The following is a 16,185-nucleotide window of genomic DNA, read 5'->3' as shown; positions in this document are numbered from 1 at the left end:
ACTCTCAACAATTTGGCATCTGTGGGTTGGAAGTCCTGGGCCTTTGGGCTTCAAAGGCAGCTGTCAGATTTCTGGTCAGACTTTAGGAATGATCTTTCACGAGAACTGTAAGTTTTGGGGGAAAGTCACCAAGGAATGGCTTTGGAATCGTTTACTTAGAGTTTCTTAAGACTAAGACCCTTTCTCCACCCATCTTCTCAGAGCACGGGAGAGGTGGCGGCAGGAGGAAGGGGGGCAGAGTGACCTCGGGGGATTGTTCCCGACCTGTTCACATGGCCCAGTCCAAGCAGGATGCTCTCATATTCCTTTATTTCCTCTGCTGTGAAGCGCGCTGGAGTGCGGGAGCTGGTTCACAGAGTTACGCGGTCTCCCAGGAGGACAGCCATACGGACAGAGTACACACAGACACCCACCTGCACACCTGGGAGTGCAGAGGCAGCAGCACAGGGCCCAACCTGTGTGTGCTGCAGGGGGCGCTTCCTGAAACCCACGGGAAACCAGCACGAGTGTGTGTGGGCGGTGGGAGGACAGAAGGGGGGCCGTTGCTGTAAAGTCAGTCTAAGTTGAATCCTCTCTGGCTTACAGCTGCAGGGAGCGATGGAGGGAAGGGGTGATGGTGATTGTGTTGCTGCTGGGTTTGCAGGAGAGGGGAACGGCCCCCTCCTAGGGCTGTGCTCCCCGAGGGCCTCCTCAGAGGGGCTGAGGTTAAAGGTGTGACTAGGGAGAGGAGGGGGCTTATCCAGGCCAGAGCACCAGGCTGCTTACAGCCCCGGGACGGCACTGACTCTCAGCAGGAGCCTTGGAGAAACGTGCAGCAGCGGAAGATGAGGCTGTTATGGGAGCAGGTGAAGGGGGCTGGGATAAAATGCGCTCCGTTTCTGTAAATTAGCAAAAGAGAACAATGAGAAAGAGTCTAATGGGAGCTTCTTGAAGTTAGGGGTCTAGCTTAATACAATTTCTTTAAAATCTCTGGACCTTTTAAAAACCTGTCTTGAGGGGAGGCACGGAGTACCACCCATTTCTAGAACATCAGCCACCCACCAGCGTACGCCCTTGGGGACTGTGGAGGGGCCGCACCCTCTAGAGCAGGGGTGGGCAAACTTTTTGACTCGAGGGCCACAATGGGTTCTTAAACTGGACCGGAGGGCCGGAACAAAAGCATGGATGGAGTGTTTGTGTGAACTAATATAAATTCAAAGTAAAGGAGCGGAGGGGAGAGCAAGAGAACCGGATAGAACAGCCGGATCCCGCCCGCGGGCCGTAGTTTGCCCACGGCTGCTCTAGAGGCAGGTGAGAGGAAGGCCTAGGTGAGTCAGCCCTGGGGCCCAGGCCCCCTTGAGGCCTGCCCGGCTGCACCTGGGCCAGGCAGGGAGGGTGGGAACTTGGGGGGAGGGACAGTCCGTACAGGGAATAAATAACTGCAAGGGAGAGAGAGGACACTGAGGACTTGTCTTGCATTAGAGCAAGGTCCAAAGTGGAGCCGCAGAATGGAACGTGAGTGCTAGAGGGGCCTTGGCGGGGTGTATAGACTGTGGGAGCTGAGAGCAGAAGGCACGGCAAGGTCAGACAGCAACCAGGAGCAGACTACATCCTCTCCTGGGCCCCCAAGGTTCCCACCATTGCTCCCCCATGATGGAACAAGCCCCCCAGCCCCACCTCCTTCCCAACTCAGAGCCACTGTTGCTCTGTGCCCTTTAGACCCAGAGGAGAGAGAGACCATGCACATGGCCCCTGACTCTTCAAGTTGGGAGTCCTTGACCTTGGAAAATCACCCCCAGGGCGGTGAAGAGGAGGGGCCATCTGTGTTCTGCATCAGCCACCAGGTGTCACTGATGTGTCTGTCTTAGGGGGAGGCCAATGCGCACATGTGGAAGAAGCTTCTGGAAGATTTCCAGGTGCCCCCCCTTCTCTCGGGTTTCTCAGGAACCTCTCTGGGGTGGAAAGGACTGGGTCGTCCCCACTGATAGAGAACAGATGGCAGGGCGGTGGTGGCTCTGCGCCCTCCACTGGGACACGGTGATCCCCAGGCATTAGCCCTCTTGTTCAGAGTGGCCAAGGGGGCTGCAGGACCCCTTTGCACCCCACAGGCCCATCCCAGGGCCCTGACTCCCACTCCTCTCCCCCTGACTAATTGCTGGTTCCCGAGCCAGACTTCTCCTGGACTGGTCCTTCCCGCTCTTCCTCTTGGAATAAGGAGGCCCCGTTAGGAGGGTGTGAGCTGCGTGCACCCTGGAGAAAGAGGGCCCAGCTCCTCCCCGTAAAGAGTAGGCCAGGTGCAGGCCCTTGCGGGAACCCTTCCCTCTGCCCTCCCTTGGCCATGCCCTGCACTTCCTTTCTGGAGAACACGGGGCAGCGGCGAACCAGCGGGATGTCTGGTGCCAGCGGACAGGTGGTGGAGCAGCACTTTGCAAGACAGAGCCTTGGTCAGTGGGACCTGGTGCTCTGGTCCTTGGGGGCCAGAGCTGCCCATGCAGGAGGAGTCCCTTTCTGAGCCTCACCTCTGGGCCACTCCTGACCATTTTCTTGCTTCACCAGGGCCGAGATCCTGATGTCAGTCCAGTCGCAGACTTACCCAGGAGTGACGGGGAGGCAGGGAGAGCAGGGACTATGAAATCTTGAAACAGACACCTGTGCTCTGGGCCAGAGGGTAAGCATGCAGTGGGTGTCTCTGGGCTGGGTGGACCCCCCAAGGCCTGGGAGGTCTCAGTCCTGAGGCTGTGGCTTGTCCCGCCTCAGGAAGGTGGGCTGAGAAAGGCAAAGCTGGGAGAAAGACAGGGAGACAGAGAAAATGAGTGGTGGGCCCAGCGCCTGGGCCACCAGCCTTCAAGGGCGATCGGAGGGGACGCAGGGCGGAGCAAGGCCTAGATGACCACGGACTGCAGCAGGCGGAAGCACATCATGAGGTCCAGCGGGATGGGCGGCTTCAGGTAGTTCCCGTCCAGCCTCAGGTAGCGGAGGTGTGGCACGTTCTCCAGATCTGAGAAGTCCTGGAAGGTGACCAGGTTGTGAGGGCAAATCTGGGTCCCGTTGATCTCTATGGAGAGAGAGAAGGGGAGAGGTGAGCAGGCGAGGAGGGTGGGGCCAGGGCCGAGGGGACCGAGAGGAGGAAGGAGAGGGTGGACGACGAGTTAAGGACACGACTTCTCCGGGGAACTGGCCGACTGTAGGCATGAGTGATGCTGGATAGTCGACCCTTCCCTCCAGGCCCGGTTTACTCATTGTAAAATTAATTAATGAAGTTGGAATCGATCCACAGTGGTTACTGGAGATTTACTCTGAGGTGTCACGGAGGAAGAAAGCTGTGAGTTGAACCTTCAAAGTTGGGTAGGATTATAGCAGGGGGAGGCCTGGGGATGGGGTTTGATAGAGGAACCTATTTGAATAGAGTTGTGGAGGCCAAAAGGATCATGGGAGAATCTGGGAGTGGTAAACAGCACAGTGTGATGAAATAGGGGGAGTGAGTTGGAAAGATAAGCTGTGGCCCCAAATGATGGCCAGCTTTCACAGATTTCACTATGGACAGGCTTTGATCGTCAGGCTGAGGAATGGTATTGAGCAGGGCTGCTGTTGTGGCAGGGATGGTAGGATATGTGAACGATGGCGTCCTGGGGGTAAAATTTGGAAGGGGCCTATCCCGAGGCTTATACTGTAGAAAGGCGGGTCTAGCCGCAGTGTGGAGAGAGTGGGGTGAGGCGAGGTCTGAGCCGGCAGGTGGGTGTGGGAGTCCCCTGGGGCCTGGACCTGAGCCACGTGGATGGGCAGAAGGTGGTCCCAGTAACTGACACAGGGCTGCCAGGAGGGGAAGGGGGTCTGGGGAGGGCGCAGGGCCCACGGGGCAGGCTGAGCCTATTGATTCTGACTGATTCTGGGCTTTCCAGTGGAAAATGATATTTCATTTTCTCCCTCACCTCTTGCTAGATGACATCAGATGTAGCATCTAAATGAATTTTTATTCCCCTAAGCCTGGCCTCATTTATCATCTGCAGGGCCGTTGTTTTCCTCTCTTCGCCATTGGGGCAGCAGAAAGAGCCTGACACAGGGACTGTCTTACAGCCTCTGTCACTTAGGCCCGTCACAGGACCACCCTGATGCTCAGCTCCCAGACCGGCAACACAGTGAGAGCGGGTTGATTTTTCTGACTTCACCCTCAGGAGGCTGGCTGTCCCCAGCAGCCTGTTCTTTCACCGGGGACAGACCTGTCAGTTATGTGTGAGGTGTGCCTTCTGGCTATACGTTCGGCCTATACAGCATCCCGGGGAGCAATGATTGCCTCAGTTTACTCCCTGAATTTGTTTCTTGCCAGATGTTAAAAGCCCCTCCCACTCTGTAATTATCCCAGACAAGTGAGCAAGCCTGTTCTCCCCACCACTTGCTTCAAGGTTGTAGAAACTCAACAATCTCCCTCACCACTTTCAGCTTGGCAACTAAGGGTTCCTACGGTTATTTTAGGGGAGCTTCCCTTTCCCTTTGTCCCTTCATCCCCGCAGCGGCTGCACCCCTGATGTTCTTCAATGAACAGGTCATATTTGCTCTTTTGATTTTAAGCCTTTCTGCTGACGCTCAGCTTAGAGCTGACATTTTTGATGGAAGCAAAATTGCAACTTCCAGTCTGTTCTTTTGGGCTGCGATGGATACCTCATGGCCCAGGACCCTGTATATGCAGCTCCGGGGAGTCCTGCCTTAAGCGTACCGTCTTTCACAACTAACTATTCCAGCTCCCCAGATAGACTCAGAAAGCCCCCCACCCCCCACCAATGTGTTTTCCTGGCTGCTGCATTTTCGCCAGGGGCAGACCCTGCATATACAGGGGTGGGCAAAAGTAGGTTTACAGTTGAAACAGCGTTTATTCTGCAGTATTATTTATTTATTAATTATTGTATTGTTGATCATTATTATTAACCTACTTTTGCCCACCCTGTCCGGCTGCCTCTCTGTGTGTACCTTTTCCAGATGCTTCAGAACCTAGGTGCAGACTTGGGGGATGCCATCTCACAGCTGCCAGTGTCCGCGGCGGACAGGCCCGGGCATTTCAGAGTGGGCATTTATTTTTTATTTTTTTTCAGAGTGGACATGTAAATGTCACTGTTCTGCTTTTAGGAGAATGTCCAGGACTGTATTCCGTGTCCACCCTACCGACAGGTCTGGAGGGCAAAGGAGTTGGGGCTGATGAGAAGAGATGGAGGAAGAGAAGCAAGCACCCTCCAGCCTTGGCCTTCAGGGCACGGTATCCACGTTAAACGATTACATCCTCATATCGAGTTGATGAGAGGCATTATTACCATTCTCACTTACAGATGAGGGACCTTCCCAGGGAGGTCAGCTATCTGTCCAAGGTCATACAGATAGCGAGCGGAAAGGCCATGGTTTGAAGTCCAGTGTCGAGCAGGGTGTCTCTTGCACACCCCCACCCTGAGGCTCCTGAGAAAAGGCTGATGTGGTGAGTCCCCAGCCTCCCTCCCCGGGCCTGGCCCCGCCTCCCCACTCACTCTCGATGCTGTTGTTGTTGAGGTACAGGTGCTCCAGCTTGTTGTTAATGGCAGGCACGTTGCTGATCTTGTTGTGGGACAGGTGGAGCACGAGCAGATTGGAGATGTTAAAGGAGTTCTTGGGGAGCCCCCTGTCGGACAGCTTGTTGTAGTTAAGGCGAATGAAGGCGAGGTTGGGGAAGGCCTTGAAGTATCCATTCGGGATCGTCGCGATCTGGTTGCTGTCCAGGTAGAGCTGGTGAAGGGCTTTGGGGACCTTGGGGGGCATCTTCCTCAGGACGTTGTGGGCCAGGTTGAGCTGCATGAGGCTCTTGAGGCCCTGGAAGGTGTCAGGCTTGAGGACGTTGTCGTTCAGCTTGTTGTGCTGGAGGTCCAGGAGCAGCAGGTTCTCCAGCTTGCTGAAGACGCCCGGGGGGATCCTGGAGATCTGGTTCTGGCTCAGCCTCAGCTGCTCCAGGTTCCGGGGCAGGGCGGAGGGCACTTCTTCCAGCTGGTTCTTCTCCATGTAGAGGAACGCCAGGCTGGGGAGTTTCTCCAGCACCTTCTGGTCCACCTTGCGGATGCGGTTGTTGTCCAGGTTGACCCACCGCAGGTCGGAGGCGTTCTTGAAGGACTCCACCGGCAGCTCAGTTATGAAGTTGTTCTGGAGATAGAGGTAATGGATGCGGGGTGGGATGACAGGCACCTTCCTGAGGTTGCGGCTGTCGCAGTAGAGGGCCGATGGGAAGTCATGGGGGCAGTAGCACTCCCGGGGACAGTCAGGAAAGACAGACGGAGGGCCTGGTGGCAGGGGAGGAGGCAGGTCTGTAGGCTCCGATGGCTCATGGGGCTGAGGAAATCTGGGTGTGGGCCTGGGCCTGGGCTTGGGCCTGGGCCTGGCCCCGGGTCTTGGTCGTCTTGTGGGCTGACCTTTGGTCACTGAGGCCAAGATGAGGAGAAGTGGGAGGAGCAAGGAGAGAGATGACCTCATGATCTGGGTGATGCGCCTGCAGGGAGGAGATGCGGGAGGTCATTAGCCAGTTGGGCCTCAGCAATTAGAGGCCATGTGTTTGCAGTTCAAGTGGCTGGGGCAGGCTCCCGGCGGGGGGCTCTGGAGGGGCCTGTGGAAGCATTTTCCTGTTCGCCTGTATCTAGCAGGTGAGAAAGTAACAAGGTCTCGGGGGTCTGGGTTCCCTGCCAGAGCCCTCACCACTCAATGGGCTCAGCCTGCTCTGGAGAGCGAGCCCTCCTGCAGAAAGCACACTGGTCTCTGAATCAGGAGTGCCACGCTTGCCCTCCAGCCCTCAGTCTCCCCCTCTGCAGCACTAGAAAATCAGTCCTGTCCTTGTAAGAGGGAGTTAGGGTATATGAACCATGGAGTCCTGGGAGATTACAATCCAAACATGTCCTTAGAGATTACACCGCTCAATGGTTTCCAAATGGTGCCCCCATTTCTATGGAGGGAGGGAGACCAAGGAGCTGGCCCTGGTGCACCCCAACTCCTGTGCCAACCTGAGCAGCTCTGTGTTATTTTAATCTGATATCTATATCTACATCTACATCTACATCTATATCTATATCTATATCTATATCTATATCTATATCTATATCTGTCTACGTCTACGTCTATCTATGTCTATGTCTATATCTATATCTGTCTATGTCTATGTCTATATCTGTCTATATCTATATCTATGTCTATATCTATATCATCTATATCTATGTCTATGTCTATATCTATATCTATATCTATATCTATATCTATATCTATATCTATATATCTAACCACAGCACTCATTTGAAAAATAAAGTTGCATTGCTAAAAACTGGTTTGAAATCCACCAATGACGTGCAGACTGTACTGTTTATAAACATTGAGTACTGGAGGGAGGAAGTGGCTGCCAAGGCCAGGAAGTTATTTAATAGCAGGGCCAGGTCTCCTGCCTTCCAGGGTGGGGCCCGTGGAGATCTTGGGAAGGAAGCAAAGTGCTTCAGACACGTGTGTGTCCCCCCTGCTTGTCCCTCACCCACTGCACTCAGCTCAGCGAACACTGGCCCTTGCCAGCAGGATACACACCAAGAATTCCCCTCAGATGTGGAGTCTTCTGGAAAGAAAACAAGGAAGAGATCGAAAGCTGTGGGAAACCACTTTCATTTCTTGTGGCCAGTTATTGCTGCTCTTTTTTTTTTTTTTAAATATGTTTTCATTGATTTCAGAGAGAATGAGAGGGAGAGAGATAGAAACATCAATGAGAAACATGAGAGAGAAACATCGATCGGCTGCCTCCTGCACAGCCCCACTGAGGACCAAGGCCACAACCCTGGCATGTGCCCTGACCAGAATCAAACCCTCAACCTCCTATGCATGGGATGGTGCTCAGCCAACGGAGCCACACCGGCTGGGAGGCATTGCTGTTCTTCTATCCACTGGAGCTGGTCATGTGGCGGGATCAGGAAGAGCTTCCTGCCAGCCTCAGTGACAGTGGGGTAGGTTGCTGGAGGGTATTTTGGGGTTGCCCTTCCCATTGTCCCCAGTAGGGCCATGTGGTTCTAGTTGAATTAAGCTGGGAAAATTGACCCAGGGTAGCAGACACATAGTGGCAGCTCCCACAGACCTCTCCCCTGGCCTGGCTGGGAAGGGCCAGGGAAGGGGTTCATGTACCATCCCCTCCCCAGAGCGCTCGTCCTTATGACACCCCTCTGGTCTCCAGGTCGGTCATCATTCCCACATTGCTTCTCCCGGCCCCTCTGGCTGCTCCTCACAATTGTGGTGTCTGCCCCGCCCCCTTCGGGGGTCTGGGACACCCTGGGGATGCAGGCTTCCTGGGTTTCTCTGAGGTAGATTGGGCTGGAGTGTGTCCCCTGCGGTACCCAGACCCTGTGATCACTGCCTCTGTTCAGGCCACCCGCTCTCTTTCCTTGGAGCCCGCATCCATTTAGACTCCTCCCTGCGTGGGTGACTGACTCGGTGCTGGCCTTGCTCAGAGGAAGACAGTAGAAGCCCCGCACCAGCTGCTTAGTCCCGCCAGGTGCTCAGAAGGAGCTGAATGTAAAAAGAAACAGGAGAGAAGGCGGAGCTCAAGCCTGGAGGGTGCAGGGAGTCTCCCACACTTTTCACATACACATCCTGACTTCCAGCCTGCATGCATGTGCACACACATATACACACTTCTCTGCACACACACATACACACACACTTCTCTGCACACACACATACACACTTCTCTGCACACATACACACACACTCCTCTGCACACACATACACACTTCTCTGCACACACTTCTCTGCATACACACACATACACACTTCTCTGCACACACACATACACACTTCTCTGTACACACTTCTCTGCATACACACACACACACTTCTCTGCACACACACACACACTTCTCTGCGTACACACACACACACACACTTCTCTGCACACACATATGCACTTCTCTGCACACACACTTCTCTGCACACACACACACTTCTCTGCACACACACATACATACTTCTCTGCACACACACACACTTCTCTGCACACACACACACACTTCTCTGCACACACACATACATACTTCTCTGCACACACACACACTTCTCTGCACACACACACACTTCTCTGCACACACACACTTCTCTGCACACACACATACACACTTCTCTGCACACACACACACACTTCTCTGCACACACACTTCTCTGCACACACACACACTTCTCTGCACACACACATACATCTCTGCACACACACACACTTCTCTGCACACACACACACACACTTCTCTGCACACACACATACATACTTCTCTGCACACACACATACATACTTCTCTGCACACACACACACTTCTCTGCACACACACACTTCTCTGCACACACACATACACACTTCTCTGCACACACACACACACTTCTCTGCACACACACACACACTTCTCTGCACACACACATACATACTTCTCTGCACACACACACACTTCTCTGCACACACACACACACACTTCTCTGCATACACACACATACACACTTCTCTGCGCACACACATATACACACTTCTCTGCACACACACATACACACTTCTCTGCGCACACACACACACTTCTCTGCGCACACACATATACACACTTCTCTGCGCACACACACACACTTCTCTGCACACACACATACACACTTCTCTGCACGCACACACACACACTTCTCTGCGCACACACATATACACACTTCTCTGCGCACACACATACACACTTCTCTGCGCACACACACACACACACTTCTCTGCACACACACACATACATACTTTTCTGCACACACACATACACACTTCTCTGTGCACACACATACACACTTCTCTGCGTACACACACATACACACTTCTCTGTGCACATACATACACACTTCTCCGCGTACACACACACACACACACACACACACTTCTGTACCATACACAGAAGCAAACTCATGTTTGTACGTGCTCTGTGTGCCTGTGTAAGCCCTTCTATACAGTACACTGAGCACAGGAAGGAAGGAGGGAAGAAGGGAGGGAGGGAGGGAGGGAAGGCAGACAGACACACTACGAGGAAGCAGGGAAGAGACTGCCTGCAGCCTCTGTTGCCTCTCCAGCTCCCTCTTAAGTGGTCTCTGCCAGGCCAGCCCCCCACGGGGACCAAGAGGGCCCCTTTTCCCGGGCCCTCGGTCACAACGGAGCTGCTGGTAGATTCTCGCTTTGTCTACAGTCAGGGCTACAGCAGTCCCAGGGACACACTGAGCGGGCGGGAAGGAGAAGACAGTCATCGTAAAACCACACTTGGAGTCTCGTGGCTGGACCAGCACTGCTTGATGAACCGTGAATTAATATTTTATAGGTCCTGTAATTTTCTTGACAATAACACCATCATTTTGCATATCAGTTTTAAGGAGGCAGTTAAAGCATTAGTATACTAAAAACAAACATTTTTAAAAGCCCCAATTTTTGTGACCCTGACATTTTTTGTTTGGGCATTTATTTTCTTATCACCCAGAAGCCTGAAATACACAAACAATCTCTCATGATGTGAGAAGCCCTGCCCCAAAGAGGCTCCCCAGTCCCGGCCGGGGCTCCCTGTTTCCCGGCCTTGCGTCTCAGCACAGCCTCTGCCGGGTCCTGGGCCCCGAGTTCCAGAGCTTCCAGTGGAAGCTCACGCTGCGAGTGGCCCAGGCCTTGCGAGGGGTGTTTCTTAGCGGCTCCAGGCCTCGTGGTCAGGAGTGACAGGGTCACGGGTGAGTCACATCTCTACCTGCACACCAGCTCCCCACCCCTTCCCTCGGAAATGGACACAGGCCTTCCGCATGCCCACCGCCCTCCCACACCCTTCAGGAAGTTAGGCTCTGCCCACCAGTCCTGATCCTTTACATTCAGACCTTGGGGGCCGGCCAGGCCCCTCCCACAGCAGATGGGGGTTCCCTAGGAAAAGCTTGGTGGGTCTGGTCCCTGGAGACACTGGGTCTGTTAACTTTCTTTCTCCTGTGCAGAACCACCCTGTGTGCTCGCCTCGCGTGGGCATTCGAGCTGCCCACGCCTCTTTCTCGGGGAAATAGCGTTCATTTCTAAGGCTTTTCTCACCGGGCAACGCCTCTTCCCACTGGGGCGTGGCCCTGGAGAGAGTCCTGACGGCGCAGCTCTGGCGTTCACTGTGATGTCCTAAATCCTGAACTCCTCGGGGACTCACAGTTCCCCTGCCAAAGCCCAAGGTCACGCTTTCTTATGCTGCTGCCTTCCAGAAGCTTCTGCCCAATCATAAGCTCTCTTAGGGTGGGGTCCCAAGTGTGTATGATTTTTAAATTTCTCATGCTTTGCAAGCACACCTTCCACCTCCCAGCCTTCTGCTGAGCTCATTGCTCAATCGCTGAGCGCTGGGGGACCAGACATCGCGCCCAGTGAGCCCTGTTTGTGAACACTGCTGCTCCGGGGGGCACTGCCATCGCTTTGCCCAGCTCAAAATTCGGTCTCTCCCTTTAAGAACATTTCCTAAGAGGGTTTGAAATGTGAATGTCAGTTCCAGTATTGGAGATCTGGGCTTGCATCCCGCCCTGCCCCTCCGCCCCAGGCCTCAGGCTCCCCATCCGTGTGAGGATCGGATGAGGTCATGCACGGAAGGCCTGTCATAGCGCCTAAGCTCTCTGCAAATGGCAGGGGCTTCGCTCATCCATCGATTTGTTTATAAAAGAGCAGATGCTCCAGAGGCTGATTGTAAATCGAGCTCGCCTCATCTCTATCTAGCTCATGAACCCATTCATTTAGCGTTCGAATACCCAGGACGGGTGCAGTACCCAGGCTCGGGGCAGGGCTGGGCTGAGGTCCACACGGGATTTCCAAGTCACTGGGAGAAAGTTGAAGGGTAATTGGTTTTGTATGGAGAGTCGGGAATTGGGGTTGGCTGGGAGCGAGTTGGGTGTGTCTCCTCGGGTTAAAGGAATACTCCACACTGCTTATTGGCATCCTTCTTTCTTTCTTGTCAGATTCCCTGTCTAGTTGGTCACCCCTAAACCTCCATGGCTTAACCCAGCCACCACCCTGCCGTGGGAAATGGGGCTGCACCCTGCCCCGGAGCCACACCCATGGACATCAGCATGACCCTCCTTCTCTATTCCCGCCTTTCTGTTCTACACTCCAGCTTCTGAGAGCCACCCTGCAGCCCAGGGGGAGTGGGAAGCCAGGAGGGTCAGGGGGTCTCCGCCCAGGTGAGCTGGAGCCAGGCAGGCCACCTAGGTTGCCTGAGAGCCTTTCAAGGCCTGTGAGGAGGGCTTGGAGGCCCTGAGGTGATGGGAGGGCTGATATGGGGACACGATGGGTTCAATGGGGACACTGCGCAGCCGCCGCTTTCCTGGGGCGCAATCCGTGTAAGTTTTGGCCTGACTGGGGCCGTGGGGGAGAGCTTCACGGTGCAGACTCTACCTGGGAGGAGGCTCTCCGCCTGTCCACCACTGCCTAGTCACCCAAACCTGCTCTCAGCCTCAGGTTTTTTTTTTACCTGTGAAAGGGGTTAACAAAATTGTCCCTATGGGAGGTGGCCCACGTGGGACGCTCTGGTCCTCCTCCATCAGATAGTCCTTGTCCAGGAAACCATGAAGCCCTTCTGCCCAGCCTACATTCCTTACCCAGTTGTTGTCAGAGCAAGAACGGTAAGTCACTTTAAAATGTGCTGCAGATCAAAAAGTGCTAAAAATCAATATAACACTAGGGTGGAGAGACCATCTGCCGCCCCAGCCCCATCGTCTACCACAAGGCAAAGTGTAAACAGAGGGAAGATTATTTGGCTTCAGGCCACAGCTGCAGAGGAGCAAGTTTCCACTGGAGGGGTGAAGGGGGGGGAGGGAGAAGAAGGATAGGGAAGGTGGGGGGGTAGGGAGAGTGGGGAGAGGTAGGGAGAGTGGGGAAGGCGTGAGGAGGGGTGAGGGATGAGGAGGGTGGGGAGGGCTGGGGAGGGGTAGGGAGGGTGAAGAGGGGTGGGGAGGGGTCGGGAGGGGTGGGGAGGAGCAGGGACAGTGGGGAAGGCGCAGCACTGAGCTGGCTCTGCTCCTGGCCTCACCATCTCCTGCTTCCTGCCTCCATCCTGAGAAGAACCTGTCTGCGGCCCTGGGTGCTTGCGGATCGGGGGCCTAACCCTGATACCCTTCAGCTTCGTCACTGGGTGCTCTTGGGCAAACCTCTTACCTTGACTAAGCTCAGCTCACTCATCTGTAAAATGCACACATTAAAACCTTTTTGTGGTGATTTGAGGGTTAAATGAGAAAGTGTGTGTAAAGCGGGTGCTCCGTGAACGTTAAGCTGCTGTTGAAAGCAACGGGCTCGCTTGGCCACAAAACCAAGGCTATCTACGTCCTGCGCCTTATGCTTTGTAAGTCCTGTAACTTATACATGGGAGGCACAAAGGCATGATTCCCATCCCAGCCTTCCACATCTGGCTTTCTTTGCCCCTTCCAGCCTTGAATCGCCCCTCACATGCCCGGTCAATGGGGCTGCCCACTGGGCAGAGCTGTCCAGCCCATCTTCCCGAGAGGCCATCAGAACAGACAGCGACTGGGTGGGAGGAGAGGGGTCTGGCCGGGATGGGAAGGGGCCCAGCAGTGCCTCAGGCTCGGGGCAGGCAGAGGAGCAGGTGGGAGGAACCTTTCTCTCCAGGATGCTCCTCATGATGTGGTAGCCGGTGCTTGCAAGGAGGATGGAGGGGAGAGCTCACAGGAGATCCTTCCTGGCCCCTCAGCACCAACTCCCACTCTCCGAGGAGGTGGCCCACGTGGGACGCTCTGGTCCTCCTCCGTCAGATAGTCCTTGTCCAGGAAACCACGAAGCCCTTCTACCCAGCTAGCAACGCTGGGAGCCCCGGGCTCTTCAGTCCCAGCACACGTCTCCCTCAGGCCCCTGATCCAGGGTCTCCAGCCCTGGCCGGCTGTCTGTACTAAAACAATGACAGATTCCCAGGTCTCTGTTCAGCAGGTCTGGAGCAAGGGGTCCAGACTTCTGTGTTTTCAGTAAGGCCCCTCGCAATCCCCCCTCCCCTGCCCCCAGATGACTGTGAAGATCTGGGGCCACATCTGGAGGCCCTGATCTAGCCCTCCTCCCCTACACCGCCCGCCCCCGCCGCCTGGGGACAACACTCTCCCTTGTTGAGATGGACAGGGGTCACCTATTTGGAAACAAGCCCCATTCAGTTACCCCTCCACTCTTCCCTGACTCACTAAGAAACTACAGTACTATCTTTTTTCCTCTGCTGCAAAGACTCCTGGGATAATTATGAAATGGCTTTAAAGAGAGCTTTTTTTCGGGCTGCCTGCAGAAAAATGAACTGCCTCCTGAGCTGGGGATTGGGACCTCCAAGGCTTGGAAGTTGGATCCTTTCTTCTCTTTCTTTCCAAAAGCCGGTGGTTTGGACCAGCGAGACAGAAATTCAGAGCTGCCGGGAAGATCCTGCGCAGGTTGGAAAGCCACTGTTTTCTCCCTCCTACCCAATTAAGGTCTAAAGGACGAAAAAACCCTCCCGGCTCCTGCTCTTGTTCATGTTCTCCCTGCTCTGCCTTCGCGCAGCACATGATTTTCTTTGGCTCTGCCCGCTCAGGGGGACGACACGCTTTCCCTTTGCTCTTATGGCCGGAGAGGCGCATGAGAGGGTGAGACAAGATGCAGTGTGTGTGTGTGTGTGTGTGTGTGTGTGTGTGTGTGTGTGTGTCTAGCTCTGCATGTCACATGCAGTCAAAAAGTGTGTGTGTGTGTAATGAAAGTGCAGCCCCTGTGCAACTTGCGTGCGTGCCAGTGACAGTGCGTGACAGTATGTGAAAGGTGCAGAGACGTGGGTTCTTGATTCTGGTTTCTATGGAAATACGTGATGTGTAAAAATACTACGTGCGGCATAACTCCGTGCTACAACAAACATCTGCACCAAGAAAGTTCAGCGTTGGCAGCCAGCTAATACACAGGGAGAGGATGATGCAGAGAAGGAAGAAGCAACGAGGAAGGCTCAGTTGAGCTCATTTGAAAGGAAGCTGAGATCCGTAACCAGGCTGCACAGGGCAGGGGGACACTTGCTGGAGGAAGGGGGCTTCCTCCCCACCTCCCCACGGGGCTTACCTGCACACACCTGCCTCTGCTCCCAGCTCCGGGTTAGTCCCCGGCAAGGCTCAGCTCCCTCCGCTTCCTCCCCACCCTGCGGTGGAGCTGTGGCCGCAGAGAGCCTGCTGGAAGTTCTGATCTCCCAGTGGTGTGAGTGTGCTTGTGTTTGCCTGACTTTTCTTCTACCAGATCCTAGTGGGGTGGGGAGGCTAGGTTAGGGGGAGGGACGGGCCGATTGGAGGGAGGGAGGGAGGGGAGGAGGGAGGGAGGAGAAAAGAGAGGGAGGGAGCTTGGGAAAGGAGGAATGACAACAATAAAGTCTTTATTTGGCAGCCAAAGCTCCCGAAGACTTCATCCACACATCATGCCCACTAACAAACTCATTTTTAACAACATTTCCTTCTGCTGCCATTGCTTCTGGGGGAGATTGTTTGACACTTGTTTGGAAAACAAGCCGAAGTAACAGGGGAAAAGGCACAGAAAGCAAACTCTGTGTGGGCCAGGGCTGATGGCTGGGCCTACAATTTCATTACACACACACACACACACACACACACACACACACACACACATGCTTCTCCCCCGTCACCTGCACTTCCCCCGCTCCCCTGGGTTAAATTTCCAAACCCGTGCGGGGTGTGGGGCAGTTTCTCTTAAAAGCCTTTCCTCCTTCATCTTCTTCAGGAGGTTGCTGAGGAGGTGGAGCCGCCCTGTGCAGTGAGCGGGCGCAGGAGATAGCCTTGGTCTTGTGGCCAGAGGACCAGAGAGGGAAAAGTCTGGCCTGGCGTCACACAGCAAACTGCAACAGAATTAAGCTTTGATATCAGACCTGAAGTCACTGCCCCTCGCCCAGGTGGACAGTGTCCGTGTCTTCTTGCAGCTTCCCCGTCCGTGTCACACTCAGGAGAGATTTAGGGGGCTGTGTGGTCCTCACACAGCGACATGGAGGAATCCAAAGGCCCCTGGTCCCCATCATTCCAGAAGACCCGTTCAAGTCAGACTGTTCCCTCAGACAATTTTCTTCAAGGAAAACATGGCGATACACACGGAGCAGCCCATCAAAACCTCCTGCCACCCCAGCCGACTCCGTAGGAACTTCAACGGTACTTTTTCTACCCACAGGCCCAGGGAGAGCCGAAGAGCGC

General features: G+C 54.5%; 1 protein-coding gene across 2 annotated transcripts; it reads right to left on the bottom strand.

Annotated features, from left to right (window-relative positions):
• Positions 1-293: 293 nt before the first annotated feature.
• On the bottom strand, positions 294-15,227 carry PRELP (proline and arginine rich end leucine rich repeat protein). Of its 2 annotated transcripts, none has more exons than XM_080648111.1 (3): positions 15,059-15,227; positions 5,487-6,472; positions 294-3,034 (listed from the first exon to the last, which is right to left on the bottom strand). In XM_080648111.1, the coding sequence occupies exons 2-3, from the start codon at positions 6,454-6,456 to the stop codon at positions 2,862-2,864; spliced, it is 1,143 nt and encodes a 380-aa protein (XP_080504237.1). In that variant the 5' UTR covers positions 6,457-6,472; positions 15,059-15,227; the 3' UTR covers positions 294-2,861. The 2 variants fall into 2 exon arrangements, with proteins under 2 accessions (XP_080504237.1, XP_080504238.1); XM_080648112.1 differs by having other exon boundaries at positions 300-3,034; positions 15,069-15,227.
• Between the last annotated feature and the right edge of the window lie 958 nt (positions 15,228-16,185).

The sequence above is a fragment of the Plecotus auritus genome, assembly GCF_963455305.1.
Source record: "Plecotus auritus genome assembly, chromosome: 12".
NCBI classification, from domain to species: Eukaryota; Metazoa; Chordata; class Mammalia; order Chiroptera; family Vespertilionidae; genus Plecotus; species Plecotus auritus.
This window is presented reverse-complemented; position numbering and strand designations above follow the sequence as displayed.

Excerpts from the sequence above, each read along its gene's own strand:
- PRELP (XM_080648111.1), bottom strand. The coding sequence starts at position 6,456 with ATGAGGTCATCTCTCTCCTTGCTCCTCCCACTTCTCCTCATCTTGGCC. Across the intron at positions 3,035-5,486 it reads CAACAACAACAGCATCGAGA|AGATCAACGGGACCCAGATT; the intron begins GTGAGTGGGGAG and ends CTCTCTCCATAG.